The 21149-nt window shown below is 44.5% G+C and overlaps 2 protein-coding genes and 1 non-coding gene across 8 annotated transcripts in view; all 3 read right to left on the bottom strand.

Annotated features, from left to right (window-relative positions):
* The window catches only part of ttv (exostosin glycosyltransferase 1 ttv), a 207267-nt gene extending 205053 nt beyond the window's left edge, over nucleotides 1-2214 (bottom strand). The window contains exon 1 of one of the 2 annotated variants that reach the window (XM_075867088.1): nucleotides 939-2214. In XM_075867088.1, coding sequence (XP_075723203.1) covers nucleotides 939-1852 — 914 coding nt within the window. In that variant the 5' untranslated portion in view covers nucleotides 1853-2214. The remainder of the gene's footprint in view (nucleotides 1-938) is intronic. The other variant, XM_037418501.2, reaches the window with a different exon arrangement.
* A 6327-nt stretch (nucleotides 2215-8541) lies between these two features.
* Nucleotides 8542-21149, bottom strand: part of LOC119167083 (dyslexia-associated protein KIAA0319-like protein) — a 30619-nt gene continuing 18011 nt past the window's right edge. For all 5 annotated transcript variants that reach the window (XM_075867083.1, XM_075867085.1, XM_075867086.1 and 2 more), the window contains 7 exons: nucleotides 18015-18224; nucleotides 14967-15061; nucleotides 14593-14741; nucleotides 13008-13130; nucleotides 10623-10713; nucleotides 9815-9909; nucleotides 8542-9049 (listed from right to left, as the gene is read on the bottom strand). In XM_075867083.1, coding sequence (XP_075723198.1) covers nucleotides 8895-9049; nucleotides 9815-9909; nucleotides 10623-10713; nucleotides 13008-13130; nucleotides 14593-14741; nucleotides 14967-15061; nucleotides 18015-18224 — 918 coding nt within the window. In that variant the 3' untranslated portion in view covers nucleotides 8542-8894. The remainder of the gene's footprint in view (nucleotides 9050-9814; nucleotides 9910-10622; nucleotides 10714-13007; nucleotides 13131-14592; nucleotides 14742-14966; nucleotides 15062-18014; nucleotides 18225-21149) is intronic.
* On the bottom strand, nucleotides 16213-16285 carry TRNAT-CGU (transfer RNA threonine (anticodon CGU)). The gene has a single exon. It is a non-coding gene; the product is annotated as a tRNA-Thr (tRNA).

The following is a 21149-nucleotide window of genomic DNA, read 5'->3' as shown; positions in this document are numbered from 1 at the left end:
AGTCAAGTAGGTGCTTCAATACAGTTGCCTTTGTTTCAGAGGGGGGTATTCATCAAGTTCATCAGCATCATAGATGGGCGTGTCGTAGGTGCACCAAGGCTCTGCCTACGTTGGCAGATCCAATGTCATTCGCAACATTGCCTTGCGAAAACCACGAGAAAAACAGAGTTACGTTTGCGCATAGTTTACCTATTCAACCACAACTGTTCCTCGTAGAAGCGGACTTTTCCGTAGTTTTTGGTTAACGTAAAAAGTGAACAGTTCGTCAGAACTATACACGGGAACCGTTCTTGTTGCAGATGCGTCTTAGCGGGGAGACCTCAAGACACAAAGTCGGGTGTTTACGAAACTTACGCGCATATGTAGCACAATTTAACGAAGCTATAGGAGCCGCGTTAACCGGTTCACAGAAGCGGGAGCGGCGTCGATTCGTCTTCAAAGCGACGCGGTCGGGACATGTGGCGAACACATGCTTCACAGACAGCGCGCGGGCGCGTTCACAAATCGCCCAAACGATGCGGACGCGATGCGAAAGACGAGCAATTCATCCGTTCTTTCGCTTCCCGGAGCTTTCTTCTGCGATGTGCAAGACGCACAATTCACCGCGTCGCTATAGGCTTCCGCGAGTCGTAATCACAGCGCAACGGAACCCAAATTGACACGGTTTATAGTTCGATACACTTGTTAAACGTGGAAATCACAACTTAAAAACCTCTAAATAACACATTACAAGCTCGAATGCTCGGCTAAAGCGGATAGTACGGGCACTAAGGGCTTGTAACTGTGCCGCGAAAAGATGCGACAATCGTCGAGCGGCAGATGGGGGTACCAGGTTTTTCACCCGAAGACGCAACTACCCTTCACAGCGAGCGGCGCACCAGACACCGTTAAAAAAAAAAAAAAAAAAAAAAACTAGCAAAACCCAAACAGACGCTCACCTGTCGTAGAGACGGTTGTCAGCCTCGCAACGCTCGTCGCGACGCTCCATCCACTGCTTCCCGTGTCGACAGGTGGTGAGCAAAAGCACGTCCCGGCCGTTGTTCAGGTGGTGGAGCGCGTTGCGCGTGTCCGAACCGATGCCGTAAACGTAGCGCTTCCCTTTGAACACGAGCAGGTAACCCTTGTCGACGGGACCCGCGCTCTGGATGGCCGGCTTGCCGCCGCGCTCCGGATGAGCCTTGGGAAACAGCGGCAGCGCGATGTCAAACCCAGGCCTGAAAGCCGACTCCGGGATGCTGCTCTTGGCTAGCATCGCGAGCCCGATGTCGAGCCCGAGCTCTTCGCTGTAGTCGGGCCACGTGCCGGAGAAGAGGTTGAAGACGAGGTGGTTCTGACCGCCGTTCCACAGCGGAGAGTCGGTCAGGCGCGCCGAGCGCGCGTAGTCCGGACTGAGCGGATCGCGATCCACCGTATCCACGGCCGGCACAAACACACACGCCTCCGAGGCGTCCGCGGTCGCGTAGCCAGACTGACGTATCACCCTCAGGATCCGCTGGTAGACCGGAGACACCGGCGGAGCGTCCGACTCCGAGGGATAGACGTACACCTTGAAGTCGCGCCCGCGACACCTGGAGAAGTCGAAACACGAGTGCATGCGGCAGCGACGGGCGTCAGGCGCCGCCGTAGACTCCGTCCCACCGACGCCGCTGCGGAGAGCCTCACGCAGTCGGCGCCGCGACACGGACAGGTCCTCGACGTCGCCACCACCGTCCGCGTACGATCGCAGGGAGCCGCTCTCGTACCTCTCGCGTCGTCCATGGGTGCTGAGTACGAGGTGTCGGTAGCCCAAGACGAGCAGGGCCGAAACACAAGCAGCCAGAAAGAGGAGCAGGTAACGCTTTTTGGCTTGCATCAGGCGCGAACACCGGGGCGGGCCCCCGGCGTCCCGGATCGCGGCACCCCAATACCGCAGGCGGCCCCGGCTCACGGCATCCCAGCTGTCAGCGGCAACCCGCACGGGCTCCAAGAAGTCCGAGACGACGCCGTCGGAGACGACGCAGCCATCTTGAGCGGCGCTGCTGCACCTCGCAGAGCGAGCGTTGCTGCCGCGCGCAGACGACAACGCCGCCGGCGCGGCCCGTGCGCGACGTTTTGCTCGCTCACCGCTAGGGAGCGACACCTTCGAGGCCGCAGCGCGCCACCACTCTTCGCAGCCTGGTGTGCGCTGCTGCCGTTTGGCGTCAACCCGACTTTGAGTGGGTGTGAAATGCTCAGATCACGTCGATCAAGGCACAAAGAGACGTTAGCGGCGCTAAATAAGCTTCTAGGGAGCCGCAAGGGCGAGTTCGGGAACGAGAAAAAAAAAAAAAAAGAAACAGTCTCTTCTGGCGCGCACGTAGTCCCCGCTAATAAGCCGCGACTGCTCCGCGTCTCGCAGCAGAGGCAGTACCACTTTTTTTTTGTGTGTGCCCTTGAAGACGCCGGTGATCTTATGACGCCACTTTTCCTGTAGCCACTACACTGTACCTGCTGTGCGTTACCCGAGGTGTTTGACTCGGGTATCCTTTTGTCTCGGGAATGACAAAGATGGAAAGGAGAGATCACGAGTTTCCGCTCTTTGTGCCAAGTCGCGCAGTATCGGTTTCGTTCTGGACTACCTAGCATGCGCGTGGACCGCACTCGCACTACTATGCCGTGTATGATGTCAAGACAAGCACACTAATGACGCAGTTTGGTGACGCACTCCATTTATTCGTCTTCTTTTGTCCCCCTCCCAAGTACAAAAGCCCTACGACTAGACCTTTTTTTTTTTTCTAACACACATGCAGACACATACACACATGTCCTTGACTTATATGTATGTACATGTAATCGACAATAGCAAAAATAAAAAAAGAGAGAGAGAGCACAGAACTTTGCCAGAGATCACATTGCTATGATATCACACACACCTATGGCACACGCATGAAATAGACTACATTGTAACAACGTGCTAAAAAAGTGTGACGCAAAATGGAGCAGGTATATGTCAACACTGATTATGCTGAAAACCACGCACTACCTGTGCAAATCGAGTGTGTGGCCACAATTACTGTAAAGAGTACCATTTTTGACGTACTTGTTGATCAGCTTGCAAAGTCTTAGTCACATGTTTTGTGAAGCGTTCCAAAATTACAGCACACATTTGTTCACACACTACAAATGAGTTTATAATAGATGCACCCTTGTATAGAGCTGTCGAATCAAATCTACAACATAGACTAATCACTAATGAAAACATTATTATATGGTAATGACTGCATTACAAGCCCATTTTAGTACAACATCCATGACAGATATTGGCAGTTTAAACACTCGCATGATCTCCATACGTGATGCTAAATGTTTGATCCACAGTTGTTCAGTCAAAGGCAAGTGAAGTGACAAAGCTTAACAGGCATAAATGGGATAAACATAGGGGTTCATAAACATGAACCAACCTGTCTCAAACAAATATTCTTGTTCTGATCGATAAGCTAAAACAATGAGTAATTATCTATCAACAAAGTGTTTGCATAAAGCCTGCACTTAAACTATACATGAAATGTACATACATGCACGATAATTCACAGACGTCACACAACAAGCATTGCAAAACTTTTATAAAACTGTAGGCCCAGCAGAATTATTAAATGCCTTCTTCGTAGAATGAAACTTATCTGCTATTGAAAGGAGTCGAGTTCACAATGACTGACAATGCTGAACGTATCGTCAGAAACTGCTACAACACAGCCATGTCATTTCTTAGTGAACTACAAAAGCCAGAAAATGCCGAAATCAGAAAAAGCAGAGCAGTAGAAACAGAGAGCAGAGACGTGGCACACAGGTCTCTGGTCTCTGTTTCTACTGCTCTGCTTTGTCTGATTTCATCATTTTGTGGCTTTTGTAGTTTACTAAATATGTAGCAACTTGCCCAACAAGCAACTCTCCTGAACAACCATGTCATCACAACAAAAAGTGAAGTCATATTCAAATGCAAGTCATAGACAGTAGCCTAGAGCAAAAAGAAATCTGCATCAAACACACTGGTCAGACTGTAGGCACCACAGTGAGGGCATTGCCTTTCAGCACCTTTATTGACGACTCAATAAAATTTCAGAAAGGCGGTGTTGAACAGGAAGAAACCGAACAGCAAAAATGAAAACCACAGTTGTGTTTATTTGTTACCATGGTGTTGACAATATACTTTTGCATTTTGTTCAAAACGCTGCCTTCTGTCGGCGCATTCTTCAAATCTTTATCTGCCAAGTGACAAGACCACAAACGCCAGAGCATTAGTTTGTAACCTGTGCTGTGAACCAGACAATGAGCATACATTCCCTTAATCCTCCCGAGGCTACGTGCACTGCAGAAAAGCCAAGCAACTTAAGCTTCTAAACAGACCTCAGCGCAGTTAACCAAAGGTCTTTCTTATTAAAGGCACATCCACAAGTAATGCAACATTAGCAGATTTACAAAATGACGCGATGACCGATTTATCGAACATTTCGGAATGGTTTGCCAGGAATCAGCTGACTGTTAACTGTACTAAAACAAAGTATATGGTGTTTCACTCTCGTAGGAAACATATTGACGCTGAATCTCTTAACCTAACAATAAACAACACTCCTATTCAACAAGTTCCTTGTTTTAAATATTTAGGCGTCACTTTTGATGAACACTTACACTGGCATGAGCAAGTACAAAGTGTGTGCGCAAAGCTAGCCTATGGCTGCTATTCTCTAATAAAAGCTCGCCAATATTTTCCACAAGCTATTCTCCGCACACTCTACTTTTCATTGTGTCATTGTCACATAGGTTACTGTCTGGAATCGTGGGGTGTGACGTACAACAGTTATCTAAAAACTCTTGAGCGACTTCAAAAGCGTACACTGAAAATCATAAGCCAAGGTGAATCAGTAAGTAATATTTTCCAATCACAACGCATTCTCTCAGTTCCGATGTTGCGTGACTACAAAATTGCTGTTTCAGTAAATAACATAATTAATAGAAATTCACCTTTGCCTGCTGATCTTTTTTCAATTCCTAAACGCAATACGCGACATGCTTCGAATGGTAATTTCAATCTGCCCAAATGTTTTAATGTTTACGGAGAAAGACTGATACAGTTTAGTGGAACAAAAATATGGAACACGGTCCCCCTAGAGATTAAAACGGCACGTAATTTCAGCATGGCATGTAAATCATTTTTTCTGTGGAGTCAAGACATGTAAGCATGTGTGTGTGATTCGATTTTCATTGTATTTTTTTAATAAGTGCCTATGTATAGAAACTAGCTGCAAGCTAATAAGTATGCATATCTGCAAGAAAAAATGTATTACTGTGTTATCTGTATCACATGATTGTTTTTTTTATGTTGTTACCTCAGAGCTGACCTGTACACTTTTTTATGTTGCACATTGTATTGGACCGTCCACTAGCCACTTTAGGCTATCGGTCCAAATAATCCCTGTAATTGCATATATCTATTTATGAAAATAAAGCTTCATTGATTGATTGATTGATTGAACATTGCACAGAACTCGGAAAGAAAATGTGAGCATCCTAAATCAACGAGGTACACCTATATTCACAACAAGAAAACACCTGCAACACCAGTAAAACACTAACCAGGCAATGCTAGAGCACGGAATTATTATTCAAGCGGGTTTAAAGAAAAGGCATAGTCCAAAATGACACGCGCCACAGCAATTCTAGAGCTGTAAGGATGCAGGCAGTATTGACTGAACTGTCGATAACTAAAGGGAATGTCAAGCAGCCTCCTGTGCCGTGAAAGGAACTCAAATAAACGCTGAAGCGCGCTGCCCTTCCAAAAAAATGCATATTGGAACATTTAACGCACGTATTACAGCCGTACAACAAACATTTCTGGTGCTTCACAACCGACAAATCTCTGCCGACATGAAACACTACATGTAGTGAGACAATTCAATTGCAAACTGTACACAAATACAAGAAGAACTTAGTGAAGTCTGGAAGAGCAACCATGCCCCACCCAGAAAACGAAGAAAAAGAAAGGCCTGACAGAAACACACCAAGCAAGCGCTGTACGCATCAAACATCAAACAATGCGGCAACATACACAATTCAATACCAACCTAACTATAGCATTAAAGGAATTTTCCGTTATGCACAAACTGCCGTGCATTGTTGAGAAGCCTTGCTAAGGCAAGCAAACAGGTCAGCAGCACAAGGTGCGCAACCCTTCTACACTAAACAATGTGCGACACGTGCTCAGTTATGGCCAAGCACGCTGCTATGAACTTTGCGTCACGCCATTCTAATGACAGGAACAAGTGGCGCGACGTCAAAGTGGTACGTTTATCACACAAGTTTGAAATCGCGAGCGGGCGTGCCACACCGCTGGCATATTGGACTAGCTTCCGAGGTACACCCGTACTGCACACAACCTTTGGGCCATGGGAACAGCTAAAGCTTGCAATGTGCGACAAATCCAGTGCACGGTCGGGCACTGTGGCACCACATCCAGCTAAGATTGTTAGAAAGCTCAAAGCATACACCTCAATATATTGGTAGGACAGTTTGTGTTTAAATATTTAATATTATGACGCATGCAAATGTGGCATAAAAGTTTCGGTATCGTATGACCACTGTAGGACAAAAAGACGCGAGGGATAAAGGTTGGTGAAAAAAAAAAAAACACCTTTGCCACTTGAGTCTCTTAAACAGATTGAAATGGAGCACATAGGTCATGCACGTTTCCCAAATGATTACAGTAAAACATTGCCTGTTATCGGTGCAGCATAAATATGCACCGATTGATAGCATGCATAACTGGGAAGTGCAACCTAAGCTAACTGGTATGTACTATTAGCAAGGTTCGACTTCAAAAATAAGAATGCACAGCATTTATTATTCGTTACTTGTATGAATATTCAAATTTATTTGAGTAATCACCTTTTTAATTGCACACTGAGCCATGGCTGAATATTTCAAAAAATCTAAGTATGCATTTTTCTAATTGAATATGTTTACAATTTGAAAAATACTCTATTCCTGCATGTTCAATATATTGAATGTTCGAACATCCCTGTTTTTAATACATAAATACTCAATATTTCAAATATCCACACACTGCTATATTTCATAGTGAATTGAATCCTTACTCTGTCATAAGGTAACTAAAATAGAAAAATTGTGAGAAAAATTATTTCACAGCTCTGCTCCAAACATCGGAATAGTGAATTATGAAATATAACAAAGTTGAACTAAAATACTTTTGTCACTTCCAATACAGTGCAACGAAGAAATTACTATAATGAACGTCGGATGTGCAGAAACGAAAGTATTGCTGAATTTGCTATGCCTCGATTATAATGTTGTTCAAGTGCATAAGAATTTCTTCACTACGAATAAACTTGTCAAGTGTAATGTCGCCTGTTTAGGTGTAAAGATGAGCATTTTATCTGTGACCATTGTTTCGTATGCTGGTCCTGCGTAAGATATGCAACTACATTGCATGCACAGCAATAGTGAGCCACAGTGCACGAACATTCTTAAAAACTAGCAGATCGTTAAAGAACATACAAAATTGATGTTTTACAAGAGTCTTGCGCACCTAAAGTTGAGGGGACGCAAATTAGTGAGCATACAGAGGAACTCAAAAGGTTGTACCAAAGAACACAGTCTGGGTGCAGGGTTATAGGTATGCAGAGGTCCAGCCGTCAAAGACTACAACATCACGTGGCGTATGCTGTCACAATCGCAATAGGTATACCGAACTAAAAATGGTGAATAAAACAAAACAAACAACTAATGCAAGAACAAAGTGCCAACAGACTTTTGCAGTATCTTTCCAAGTGCCTTGTTCAAGTGCACACTTCTGTCTGCGCGTTATACAACCTAAACCACGCAATTGCTAGCGTTTTGATCTGGCTATATGTCATGGACAACTTTCAGTGGCACTTTTTGTCATGCTCCTCACAAGCCCAAACATGTCACAATTGTGACAAACAAATGTCACAAGTGCACAAGAAGTGCGGCATTGTCACACTTGTGGCAAGCACTTATTAGGGTGTTGACGCACAATGTCTAACTTGTTGTTCTCTAATCTTTCACATGGTTCGCTGGGTGAAAAAACACACCTATTAGAGCCATGGAAGGAAACACAGTTGAAAGTTAGCACTTGATCCATTGTCATATTCCCTCAACTCAAGTTGCACTGAAATACCTGAGCAGCCAATAACAAACATTATGAAATTAACAACAGCAGCATCCCCAAAGGATAATTCCCAGCTTTCAAAATAGTTAACATGCACGTGTGACTCTGAAATAATGCAAAAAATGACAGACAAACACACACAGTCAAACGAGCGCATGTGTTAGCAGGCATGTTTTTCACACGAACAGCCTCGTCCATGGACCGGCAGACAACCTATATTTTTCTAGCCATCACTAGCCTCCACCCTTTCTTTTTTTTATGTTTCTCCGTTTTTCTTCACACGAGGAAACTCGCAATAAAGCGCGACAGTCCGGCAATACGTTAGAAAACATCTTTCTAGTGTTCCCACAACTTTGCAAGATCGTGCAGGAGGTGAAGATGCTTAGAGCGAGAAAAGCAGACTGGGATTGAGAGGTTTCATGCAGAAAACCTTCACCTGGAAAACATTCTTGCGGGAAAGCCACCTTACAGATGTTTGCAAAGTGCATGCCAGGGGGGGCGCTCGTTATTTCGTAAAGTGCCGATTTATAGGTCTAGACTGACTGAGTTTCACTTTAGCAACCCTCTAACCTCCGCACTCTTAGCTCTAGTCTGTTAAATGTGGCTGACTTCCCCCTTGGGCCCTCACAGTGCCCCACCAATGTGCACCTCGGCTGGAATGGGGCGGGAGGGATTGGATTGGCTTCTTTTGAGAAGTTGGATGGAACGACCCAGCAGTTGTGAGTGCTTGCTTTCAGGTATGCACTCTGTTTTTCAGGCTTCCGTTGGACGTCCCCGTGCGGTGGTTTCCGGTGAGCGGCTTGACGGCCACCGATGGTCGAGGACGCGTCTCGAAGAGCGTGTCCGAATCCGAATCCGAAGCCATCAAGCTTGTCGTCAGCGTCTTGCCTGCACCGTATGATGCGAAAAGTCCCGAAAAGTTGTCATTGCACCGAAGTGTCATTTATCGAGAGCTAATGCTCGCTCTCTTACGTTATATAGTCAAACCTCAGTATAACGAAGTAGCATCGAGGCCATAAGTTAATTCATTACATCCAATATTCCCTGTAAGTGAAGAGATAATGATCGGCTCTAAATTGAAGATTTAACTCATACAAAAACTGTATCAATATGAAACAAACTATTGTAAGCTTAAAACCAACTACAAACGAGCTAATCCTCACCTGTCTCTTAATTGAAATAATACAATTCAGGTGGTACAACTGGTCAAATGCTTTTTCTTTTTGTGTTGAACGATAGTAAACTATATAACCTTGTAAACTATATTTCTGACCAAATATTTAATGCCATAACTCAATCAATTCTTATGTCAAGCTCGAATTCTCTCTCCAGAGTTATTTAGCTTTTTATGTTACATTTGAAGCACTGAGGCTCGTGCGAACGAAACATTTCTTGATTACTGCAGACATCGAGGCAGCTCTCGCATTACTAGTTCCATTATAAAATGTCAGTGAAATGAGGTGTTACCAACCAAAGGCCTTCGCTATAACCGACGGTCTGCTATATCAGTGCCTGTGACAACAAGATTCAACTCTAATAACTACATAAGCCACATCATATCTCAATCCAATCCAATGGCAAAGTCATCTACCTATTTTCGCCAAACACTCAAATGACAGATGTTCTTTCACAAGTATAAAATCGATAGCATACCTTTCGGTATGAGGTCCAGGCTGTCCTTTTCAATGTCACGGGAATCCTTCAGCAGCGTGTAATTTCTCTTGATTCTGGGCCGCCGGAAATGCATCCTGTCAGGGAAGAACAATGTATTTACGATTCAGCAAACTTTCTCAGTGTTGTACATTCTACTGTTTTTCCATCAACGGTTTTCAGCTATCATACCTCGCAGTGCAAATGACTGTCAACTGCGTTTACTTATAACAAACCCCTCTCAAAAGCACCATGTTTTAATGCGAAAGCCTTAGATGCCTAATTAAACACGAAAATCGACTGTTGGTGTAAAACATCACGAAAATTGACGGGCGATGCAAAACATCACGAGATAATGTCACATGACATGATCATGACATCAAATAGCTTGACATCACACGACATCGTCACAGGACATACAGAGCAATACAATTAGTGAGGAAAAAAAATAATAAACCCGTCTTCTAAGTTAAATGCATATTGACAGCATGACTTTTTTTACAATAAATAAACATACAATTAAAAAGCTTGATTCATATCAAAAGACATCCCGCCATGCTAGAAACAGCGTCACATCGTGCAAGGAATAGTGTCAAGGCACGATAGGGATAGCATCAACTCACACTAGGGACCACATCACGTCACCCTAGATACACATCACGTCACACTAGGCACAACATCACGTCATGCTAACGATAGCGTCATGCACGCCCCTTCAATGGCATAAAGGCACGCGGCTCCAGCAGGAAAGTGGCACCATCGAAATTTCCTAACGGTGCTGCCTCGACGATGAGGTCGAGTGTGCACCTACCTCGAACAGAAGCAGGCCAGGCCCCACAGGGAAGTGGACAGGACACTCAGAAGCAGGAAGGCAATGATGATGACGTACAGTACACTCCAGTCTGCAAGGCGATAAAGAAGTCGAGGCAACTGTTTATGCAGTATGATATAAAACAGAATTGTAATATAATGGACTCTCGTTAAACGCGACCTGGAGGGACCAAGAAAGATATTCAGTTTAACTTGAGTCACCTTTACTGAGAGAAACGGGGCTGTATCATTCAGGTATGAGACTGACTATAATAGAGGCAGTTTTACATGTCAGAACCATGATATTGAATAAATGTGAAATAATACACCAATCAAAAAAGAACTGACGATTTACTTGACGCTTCAGTTCTGCCTTGCTTGCAATAAAACCCATTACTAAAAACCACGACACAATTATAAGGTGTGCTGTAGTGGGGGACTCCATAGTGATTTGACCACAAGTGGTTTCTTAATTCGAACTTAAATCAAAACACATGAGTGCAGGGGTGCAACAGCCGAGATAAAATTTGGAGCTGTTATTGAAGCAGTTTAGAGCACTAAAATGCAAAGTTGGAGCAAGTTACGGAGAAAAAAAGACATCTGCTTTTTTATCACAAAAGATCAAATTTGGAGCACTATAAAAAAAGGCTTACATTTAGAAAAGAAAGTATTTAAAAACGATTCGACATCCCCTAAATCATGCAGAGTAGACATAAGCACAGTTATTTCAATAAAACTATAGTATTCTGAACCACCCCACTGAGCGAACAATGATAAAGTTCACATTAGCATTTGCTGCGTCTGTAAAACCCTTTGACAGACTCGGTGAATCCAAACGTGGATCGGCTAAGCTAGCGGCCTTAAAATTGAGGGGATTCGTGAAACTGAGGAGTAGGGGTGGCAAAAAAAAAAGTAACTGGCGCAAAATGGCGGCAGAAATGTCCTACGCTGCTTTAAATGACTGCCAGTGTTTTTTTCAGACATCAGCAATCATACCACGCAGAAAATTATGCAGCATATACACGCATGAGCAATTGTAGAAAATGCGCTGTGTCTCGTGACTATAGTGCTAACAGCCCCTTCACAATCATAATACGCTTTTCCGCAGGACCCCAGTGTACCGCGGCGAAGGTTGCTTAAGCAGCAGTCTGCACAAGTTAGAACGAGGCCGAGACATTTTCTAACTCAGCTACGCCCCCCTCCCCTCCTTTTTTTCACGGTGGAGTTAGGTTTAGAGCACAACTTCTTGACTGGTTTGCAAGGCAGATGCTTGGGCTAGTTGGTGATTGGGAATCAACATAATTGCACAGTGCAAGACTACGAGTAGTTGGGCTAGTTGGTGATTGGGAATCAACATAATTGCACAGCGCAAGACTACGAGTAGTTACGACGTAACTACTCGTGGTCTTGCGCTGTGCAAATATGTTGGTTTGCAAGGCATGTTCTATCAGCAGATATCTATCGCTGGTACGACGCAGCTAATGCAACTTCGACAAAAATATGTTTTATGTGCCGTTGCTATGGCAACCAACGTTGTCGCCGGCAACGATAGCATGTTGACTATGTTCGCGTGTGGTAACAAGGCATGCACTTCCAGTTCCAGTTGCTAACATGCCATAGCCATGCTTGCTGATTAAAAAGTTCACATTTACCGCGAAGCGATGGCGGCTACGGCAACACATTTCCATTTAAGTCTTTAAGTTGCCTTGTTCTGCCGATAGGTATACGCTACGGTCAGCGGACCGATTAACAGTAATATATCTTTACCCCGTGATTTCATTAGCACATTTGAATTGATTTATGGCACAAACTGCAGGTGACCAACGTGGCCTCCATTTGTGCCTGAAATTAGTGCAAACTGAAAAAGTTTTGAGGCTGGTTGGACATGTTGGCACGGTCTGGCACAATTTCAGCAAATTTCGTGATTTCGGCCCAGCTCGGAGCGAGAATAGAGAATTGCATCAAATTAGCGCAATCGGAACAACTGTTGTACTCATGTGAGTGTCCTTGCATTCCACCCCCTTGAAATGCAGCCCCCAAGGCTGGAATCATAGATCTAATTTTTTGCACAATGCCTTTTTTAATTATTAAATAAGTAATTAAGCAAGACAGCATGCGATCGTTTATACTTCTACAGTACAGCAACACTGCGTCAGCAGTAAAGCGGGTTACTGGTTATTGGTTACTAGAACAACAGCTCTCAGATTTGCGCCTCACATTTATGTCTCAGGCCCCTCAGTATGACTCAAACGGTGATATATAGATTCGTTATCATTATTCGTATAACTTCAATATTATTATATTGTATCATGGTAAATCCACCCCTCAAGGCCATTTCAGTATACATAGCTTAAATATAACACAATGTAAACGAGCCACCACACACCACAGTTGCTCTCACGGTCCCCTAGACTTGCACGAACGAAGTCCTCCATCCAGAAGGCTTCACAGACACAGCGCTTGCTGTACATGTCACACGTGCCATGCCCCGAGCACTCGTTCTGGCACACTGCAAGGTCATCAGAAGGGCAAAGTGATGGGCATTAAGTGTGAAATAGTACGTAAACATGAAATGCTACATTGTGAAGATAATTTGCTTAAAGTTTAAATAAGTTAATTTTTGTGCGTGCAATACGGTACATCAGGACACTCGATTGATTGATATGAGGTGTTTAACCTCCCAAAACCACCATGTGATTATGAGAGACGCCGTAGAGGAGGGTTCCAGAAATTTCGACCACCTGGGGTTCTTTAACGTGCACCCAAATATGAGCACATGAGCCTACAACATTTCCGCCTCCATCAGAAATGCAGCCGGCGCAGCCGGGATTCGATCCCGCGACCTGCGGGTCAGCAGCCGAGTACATTAGCCACTTACACCACCGTGGCGGGGCGATCAGGACACTCTGTTGCTGGTATTTATGTTTAGCCAACAAAGAAAAGACCCTGCTTCGGTTAGACACCACACAAAGGATTCAACTCTTGTACCAAAAAAATACAATATATCGTTTTGATGGTAATGTCATGTTCATGATAAGAATTGTTTACTTTTCTTACAGTGAGTGAGTGAAACAACTTTATTGACGATCCGGCATAAAAGGGGAAGGGGGATCAGAAGACTTTTCTTAGAGAAATGTTCGAGAGCCACACAGTTCTTTTTTTTTTTCTTTTTTTTACTCCACAGTGCTTCCTTCTACCGAGCTGTGACACTGTGCAGAACAGGAACATTGATGCTAAGCATAGTTCTTGCCCTTTTTTTTTTTTCATAAAAGATGTAAAATTGGTTTATTCTTTTATAACAGCCAGACTAAGAATGCCTTAGTCCACATGGCCAGCTTTTGGCACGAATCTTTTCACTTGTTGAAAACGTGTCTAATAAAATTTCTAATAATAAAAAATAATATCATCAGACAAAACTATCATCGTCAAAGCGCAGAGCGTGATATAACTGAACCATGCTTGGTCAGTGGTGTGAAAATACGCTAAGCATCTCAACATGCTAGCCTGAGAAAAGAAATTCTTTGGAAAACACTTAGCATCGTGGAAACGTGACGAGTGCCTGAATGCACTTTCCTACACGTGGGACACTATTAAAATCATACCACCTGTTGCATAGTGTTAATTTAAAGCAACAAGCTTCTGAACTAGAGGCTCAGAGATTTAGAAAGCTTGGATTGATAGTTGCAATAAAGCTTATGGAGAACTGATGAACTAGTCCTCCGAAGGTGCATCTAACACACAAGCCTTGTGGTGACAGTATTGTTTCGTAAATGTTAAGGAACAAAAAAAAAAAAAAAACAGACAAACACACACCTGTCACAAAAAGCCTGTACACTTCCTTTACCTCCCTGTACGTGCATGCTCTCAGTGTTCAGCTTGAAGTACGAACTTCCATTGGCTAAGAGTTTTGCAATGAGACGTGTCATGCCACGTAGCACCACTGACACGAGCACATGGTTTCCGACTCTTACCAACAGTGTCCACCGAGATCACATCCCAGTCGAGCAGTGCACTGTGCGTTCGTAGCCTCTGCTTCAGCCGGGCAACCATGAGGGGACCCCGACAAGGTAACCAAGAGCCCTTGGCGTCTTCTTTCTCGGCCACAAAGATGATTCGGACCCTGGTATGAACGATGATGTGAGGCAGACAGAGCCAGTATCAATAAATCAACCAACTGATCAATCAATCAATCAGTAAACGGGCAGGTGAAACTGAAAAACCACACTTGTAAGCAAATAACGAGCATCCAACGGAGCATTATCCAATATTTTACACTAGAGTTGCATAAAAGTATAACCCTGCACACAAGTACGTATACCAAGATACATTAATTTTAATCCAATACCTTCGGGAATCTTGTTGGTAGTTCAGGTCCACCAAGTGAACCCTCAGCGACTCTCCGTCGTGCAACAGCAATTCGAGCTGCTTCAACACTGTGTCCTGCAAGGTAAAAAAAAAACCTTCTTTGTCTATCACATACATCCCACTGGAGTTCAAGAAAGTTGCCATGTTTTTTTTAAAACTCTTTGTTCCAACATCTGTGACTGACGGGACAATTCTTACCACTCCTGCAAGTGATGTTCATCATATTGTCATGGGTATAAAAAGGTACCTCAGACATGGGCGCCTGAACACAGCCCCACAACGACGATGTTGTTGTGGGGCTGTGTGCTGCCCTGTCGTCCTGCATCCTTGTGCGCTGTGTACAGTATTAGCCCCACCGGCGTTAAACTTATTAAATACTCCTCGTTACAAGATATTTACAAGCCTTGCAAACTACATCTCTTTATGCCATTAATCTCTGCATTCTTACAAGGTACAAATACAAAAGCACACAAGTAAATATCGCTGCTCATATTTGAAGATAAAACATAAAACCTTGCACCACAGCCGGTTAAACCCCCGCACATGCGCGGATGCTTGAAGGTGAACTTCATTTCTTTTGACATGCAGACTATGCTTAAGGCACTAAGCCAATGGTTGGCATTGGTCACTATTCATCTAACAACATCAACCCTTGTTGACATAAGTGTATGTACTTTGTCGCCACCGTGGACCTAATGAATTTAGGTCATCACATGCGACACTGCCATTCTAATGAAGTTGCACTGAGAGAAAGGCACGAAGGACTTGGGCAAAAAGAACAGGACAAATTTGTGTATTGTCCTGTTTTCCTTGCCCTTAGTCCTTCGTGCTTTTTGCTTGGTACAGGTACATCAGAACTTCCTATTAACTAGCCTAAAGTGAAGCTTCGCTGACAATATCATGCTTAAAAAAAAAAAAAAGAACAACGCCAAGATTGGGTTACCTGCCTGTATTCAAACCGAGTAGAAACTAAAGCTCTACACTTTCAGAGGCATTTTCCATATTTATCTTAATGTAGGTCTGCATATATATATATATATATATATATATATATATATATATAAGGGAAAGAAGTGTATACCTAAGGGCTCGTTTTTCCGTGTTTTAACACAATATTAATGAGATATAACAGACAGTAATGCCAAGGAATGTACAGGGGAAGTTATTAGAACCAATGGAATGTAAATAAGATGAAAGAAGAAAGAAAAGTGCATGAAAAAATTACCAACTGTGAGCAGGAATCGAACCTACGACCTTCGAATTACGCGTTCGATGCTCTAACCACTGAGCTATCACAGCGGCCCTCCCTCCATCCACTTTTTTGGGTTTATCTGTGAATTTAGAAGTAGGAGCGACAGTCAGCGCCATCCTTGGCATTACTGTCTGTTATATCTCATTAATATTGTGTTAAAACACGGAAAAACGAGCCCTTAGGTATACACTTCTTTCCCTTATTTCATTGAACGAGGGTCTCGTACTGGCAGACTTGGTATCATTAGGTTGTATACGAGGACTATTGGTCAGCTGCCCGCTCGTAATAAGTTCACGTGCTACGTGACCCCACACATGCGCATAAAAAGGTGTTTCACACTCGCCGCTTGGCTACAGATGGCGCTGACTGACACTCCCACGTCAAAATTCACATATAAACCCAAAAAAGTAGATGGAGAGAAGGCCGCTGTGATAGCTCTGTGGTTAGAGCATCGAACGCGTTACTCGAAGGTCGTAGGTTCGTTACCTGCTCACGGCTGGTTATTTTCTCACCCACTTTTCTTTCTTCTTATTTACATTCTACTTGTTCTAATATATATGTAGGTATGGGATATGGCACAACGGGAGCGTTGTCAACAAGGATAAATATATTTATTTCGCAACAGTTTCAGGAGGGGTCCTCCCTTCATCAGGGGATCCCTCCCGAAACTGTTGGGAAATATATTTATCCTTGTTGACAACGCTCCCGTTGTGCCATATCCCATACCTTCACGAAGACTAACTGGCTCATTGAATTATTACTCCCACTATATATATATATATATATATATATATATAATGTTTGAAATGGCACCCATAAATGGCTATTAATGTAAATTTGTGATTGCCTCTAGAAAACGCATCAAGCTAATACAGTTGCACTCTCACTCTCAACGTTTTCCAAGCGGCACCAACTACACTGGTTCATTATTTGTATCTGCGGTTTATCTGCACAACACAAAATAAAAATGTAAACTCCATTAGAAACTCGAAACTCTAATAGAAGTGCCTGAAGATCATTCGGAATGTTGCCTAATACAGTTCTGATTTGGCTGCCGTAGCTGCGCACGCTGGTACACTCAGCCAAGATATTATGTCGGTGGATAAAAACCAAGGAAATAAGAATGGCATAATTCCAGAGAGCAATGATCGCTATATGTACTTTCTTTCCATCACTAGTTGAGAAAATGCAGACTTCAGAAGCCACACTTTTGTTTGTGGGATACTGACATGTCACGGGTTTGGTACATGCTTAGCACAAATATTATTGCATGCTTATTGTGTGATGTTTCAATTTTTACATTTCCCAAAAAGTATGGGTTCACCTATATTCGAATAATTTTTTTGTATATTTCTTGATTAAAACAATACAGATGTGTCAACCTATATTCAAGTAGATGCAGTAGACTAATGGTAAAGTCTGAAGAACTTAATTTAGTGATCCTAAGAAGTGCAAACCTTTACGGTGACACCATGGGGCTCCCACATGGAGATGGTACACTTAATGACACTTAATAGTTAAACAGGTCATCTTTCATTCCAGTGATTGTACGGTATTTTTATATCTTCAAGCTGTTGGTATAAGATACTGAGGCTAGACAAAAGGAACAGGGATAAATGGGGGTTTAGGTTACAAAGTACGACAAATCAGCACAGAGCACAATACGGAGCCTGGCACAGAGAACAGCAATAGAAGAATAAGTAAATGCTGAGACACACATTTTGCATGCTTTGACAAGTGAGCCACAAAGAACTCATTGCACTAGCAAACACTAACCAGTTGCTCTTGAGTGAAGGTCTCAATGTCGACATCCAACAGCAGCTCCACCTGTTGCACCAGGCTGGGCATCGGCTTCACGATGAGGGACGCGGTGTCCTGCCCGGTCGCACCTTGGGCGTCGGACACGGTCAGCGTGAACATGTAACGGCCCGGGATCAACTCCGACAGACGAAGGATCGGCGAGAAGCTCGAGTTCTCCAGAATGTGCTGCAGCGAAAAGGCGGCACGTCCTCAGCATGGGCAAAAAACTATGACATCCCGAAATTGTGAAAAACACCAGGGCAGCCGGTTAAACGAGTCCGCCTGCTTCGAAAACGTTTACATTTGTTCTGCCGCTGCTGCCTCCTGCCGTAACCACTTTTGCTACTTCTATCTACACAATTAACAAATGAAGAGAATGCATTCCATCTAGCCGGATTCTTGAGCTTTCATTTCCTTTTCTGAGTTCAAGTTATGCATGCAAAACACAGAAATGAAACAGTTTGCACCTGTTCAAGTAGTTGTTTCAGGCGATACACCAGCAGAAACTACATATATGGACAAACTGACAGCGGCAGTAGCGGATTCACCCAGCTTTCCAAAAGCAAGATACCATCTGCTAAATTCGAGTATTCTAGGCAATCTTAATACAAACCATGCTCTAAAGCAACGCATCCTTGTAGAAGTCATGAGTTTTGTCGTGCAGCCCAGGTAGTTTGCTACTTCACTGATCAGAATCGCCTCAGACTCCTTGGCCGCCACTTTGAATTTATGGCCACAAGTTCACAAAGTGTGGTTCGCATGCTAGTGTAGCCAATGCATCACTTTCTGTGTAGCAGAAAGGGGTTGTGGCATGGCATGCCGGAAAAATCTCTTTTGGACCGATTTTTCGCGTCGGACTCGCTGCTTGGTTTTCTAGCCACTCAGGTGACAAGGAGAGAGGAGTTTTGGTGAGTTTTGAAGCTTTCAACCCCTTTCGAGACCAAATGTAAAAGTGCCTCAAAGCAAACTATTAGGTTTTGTTACAGTAATTTGTCGCCTCCATCGGAGTATAATATCACCTGCTTTCTGTGCACCTACAAACAACTTTTGACGTCGAAAACTACTGCCAAAGGTCCCTGGTGCTGTTGCTCAATTTGAAGTGTCCGCACCGACCCAAGAACATGACGCCACCAACTCGGCTGCCAATTTATGTGACTCGGAGGGTGTTCGAGATCTCCATAACCGCAATATGTAGCAACAACTCTGGCTTACTGCACATTTATTTATTGCCATACCTTTTGAAATTCTCTTTTCACCTGTAAGCCGTTCGGCAAACACAATAGACTATCTGATGTTGTTTACTGAGGTAACCACAGGCCAAAGCTGAGGGCACTACAGTGAAAGCTCGTTAATTCGCACCTCATTAATTCGAACTTTCGGGTTAACTCGAACTGATGGTCATGGTCCGGCCACAATGTATAGGCGTCTATGAGTTAACCAACTCGTTAGTTCATGCGCGCATCGGCTCCTCTATTGATAATTCGAACTGCGCGCCGCTGCGTGGTAGTATTTTTATGCTTCCGCCGCAAGCTTTTACGGCTCTACGATAGATGGCGCAAGGGCTGAGCGCAAATCAATCCAATCCAATCTAGTGCCTGGATACGTGGCCACGTGGCGTCATTGCACGACTGCGACAGGCTACGCGTGGGTGTTCTGTGGGCGACTGCGCGCGCTCTTCGCATCGTGTGGTGGTCGTGTTGGACGCCTCCCCGTGTGCTTTGTGTGCCACACATTCAGTCGCTAGGCCTCGTGTGCGTCAACGCTACGAAGTTGTTCAGTGCCGTGGGTTTTGTGACGGTGTTGCCTTCGACTGCTGGACCTAGCATACCGCACTTAGTGTACATGACTTCTCGCGGAAGAGGACAGAGCGCCAAAACGCTCAAGGAAAAGGTAGAAATCCTTTGTGAAGTGGACTGTGGGAAAACAAGCAAGCTTGAAATCGCAAGGAAGCATGGAATCCCAAAAAGCACTCTTTCAACATATATCAAGAATAAGAGAGCGATTGAGGAGGCCTACGCAACTGATGCGTTCACCGGCAGTCGCAAGAGGCTTCGCTCAGCGAAGCACCCCGAATTGGAGCGCGCAGTGCTCACGTGGATCAAGGAAACGAGGAGCCAAAACATCCCACTGAGCGGCCCTATCGTTATGGCGAAAGCAGCAAACTTCGCGCTTCGCCTCAACATAGATGATTTTAAAGCTTCGGAGGGCTGGCTTCATCGTTTCCGAGAGAGACACGAGATTGTGTTCCGCACTGTGTCTGGTGAAGGCAAAGAAGTCAACAGCGAGACATGCGCAAAGTGGCAAAGCGGTGCTTTGCAAGAACTGCTTCAAGAGTACTCGCCCCGCGATATATTTAATGCCGATGAAACGGCATTATTTTATAAGCTGCTGCCAAGTAAAACGTTGACGTACAAAGGCGACACCTGTGCTGGCGGGAAGAGAAGCAAAGAGCGCGTTACTGTCTTGGTCGCAGCAAACATGGATGGTACAGAAAAACTACCGCTGCTGATCATAGGGAAGGCCCTGAAGCCTCGTTGCTTCAAGAACATCCGCACACTACCGGCAGAGTATACAGCCAACAGCAAGGCATGGATGACGCGGGAAATATTCAAACAGTGGCTGATAAAGCTTGACCGCAAGTTTGAATTAGCTCACAGAAGCGTGCTCTTGGTAGTCGATAACTGCTCAGCGCACGTGGTTGATGTGGACTTGAAGGCGATCAAGCTCTCGTTTCTGCCGCCGAACACAACGGCAGCCTTGCAACCAATGGACCAAGGGGTCATTAAGAACTTGAAATGCTTTTACAGGCGCCACATGTTGGAGCGTTTGGTGTTGTGCGCCGCCGGTACAAAAGGCTACGACGTGACGCTGCTCTCGGCCATGCATATGTTGGTGCGGGCCTGGGATCAGGTCACGGCAACAACTGTTGCCAATTGCTTCCGCCACAGTGGCTTTTGTGTGGCCATTGAGGGCACAGCGGGCGAGCTCGATGAGCGTGAGGCCGACGTCATTCCTGCCGGACTGCGGGATGCGCTGGGGGACGTGAACTTCGGCGACTACGTCGATGCAGATCGCAGTGCAGTGGTCTGTGGCACTATCACCGACGACGAT

Source organism: Rhipicephalus microplus, chromosome 6, assembly GCF_043290135.1.
Source record: "Rhipicephalus microplus isolate Deutch F79 chromosome 6, USDA_Rmic, whole genome shotgun sequence".
Lineage (NCBI taxonomy): Eukaryota > Metazoa > Arthropoda > Arachnida > Ixodida > Ixodidae > Rhipicephalus > Rhipicephalus microplus.
This window is presented reverse-complemented; position numbering and strand designations above follow the sequence as displayed.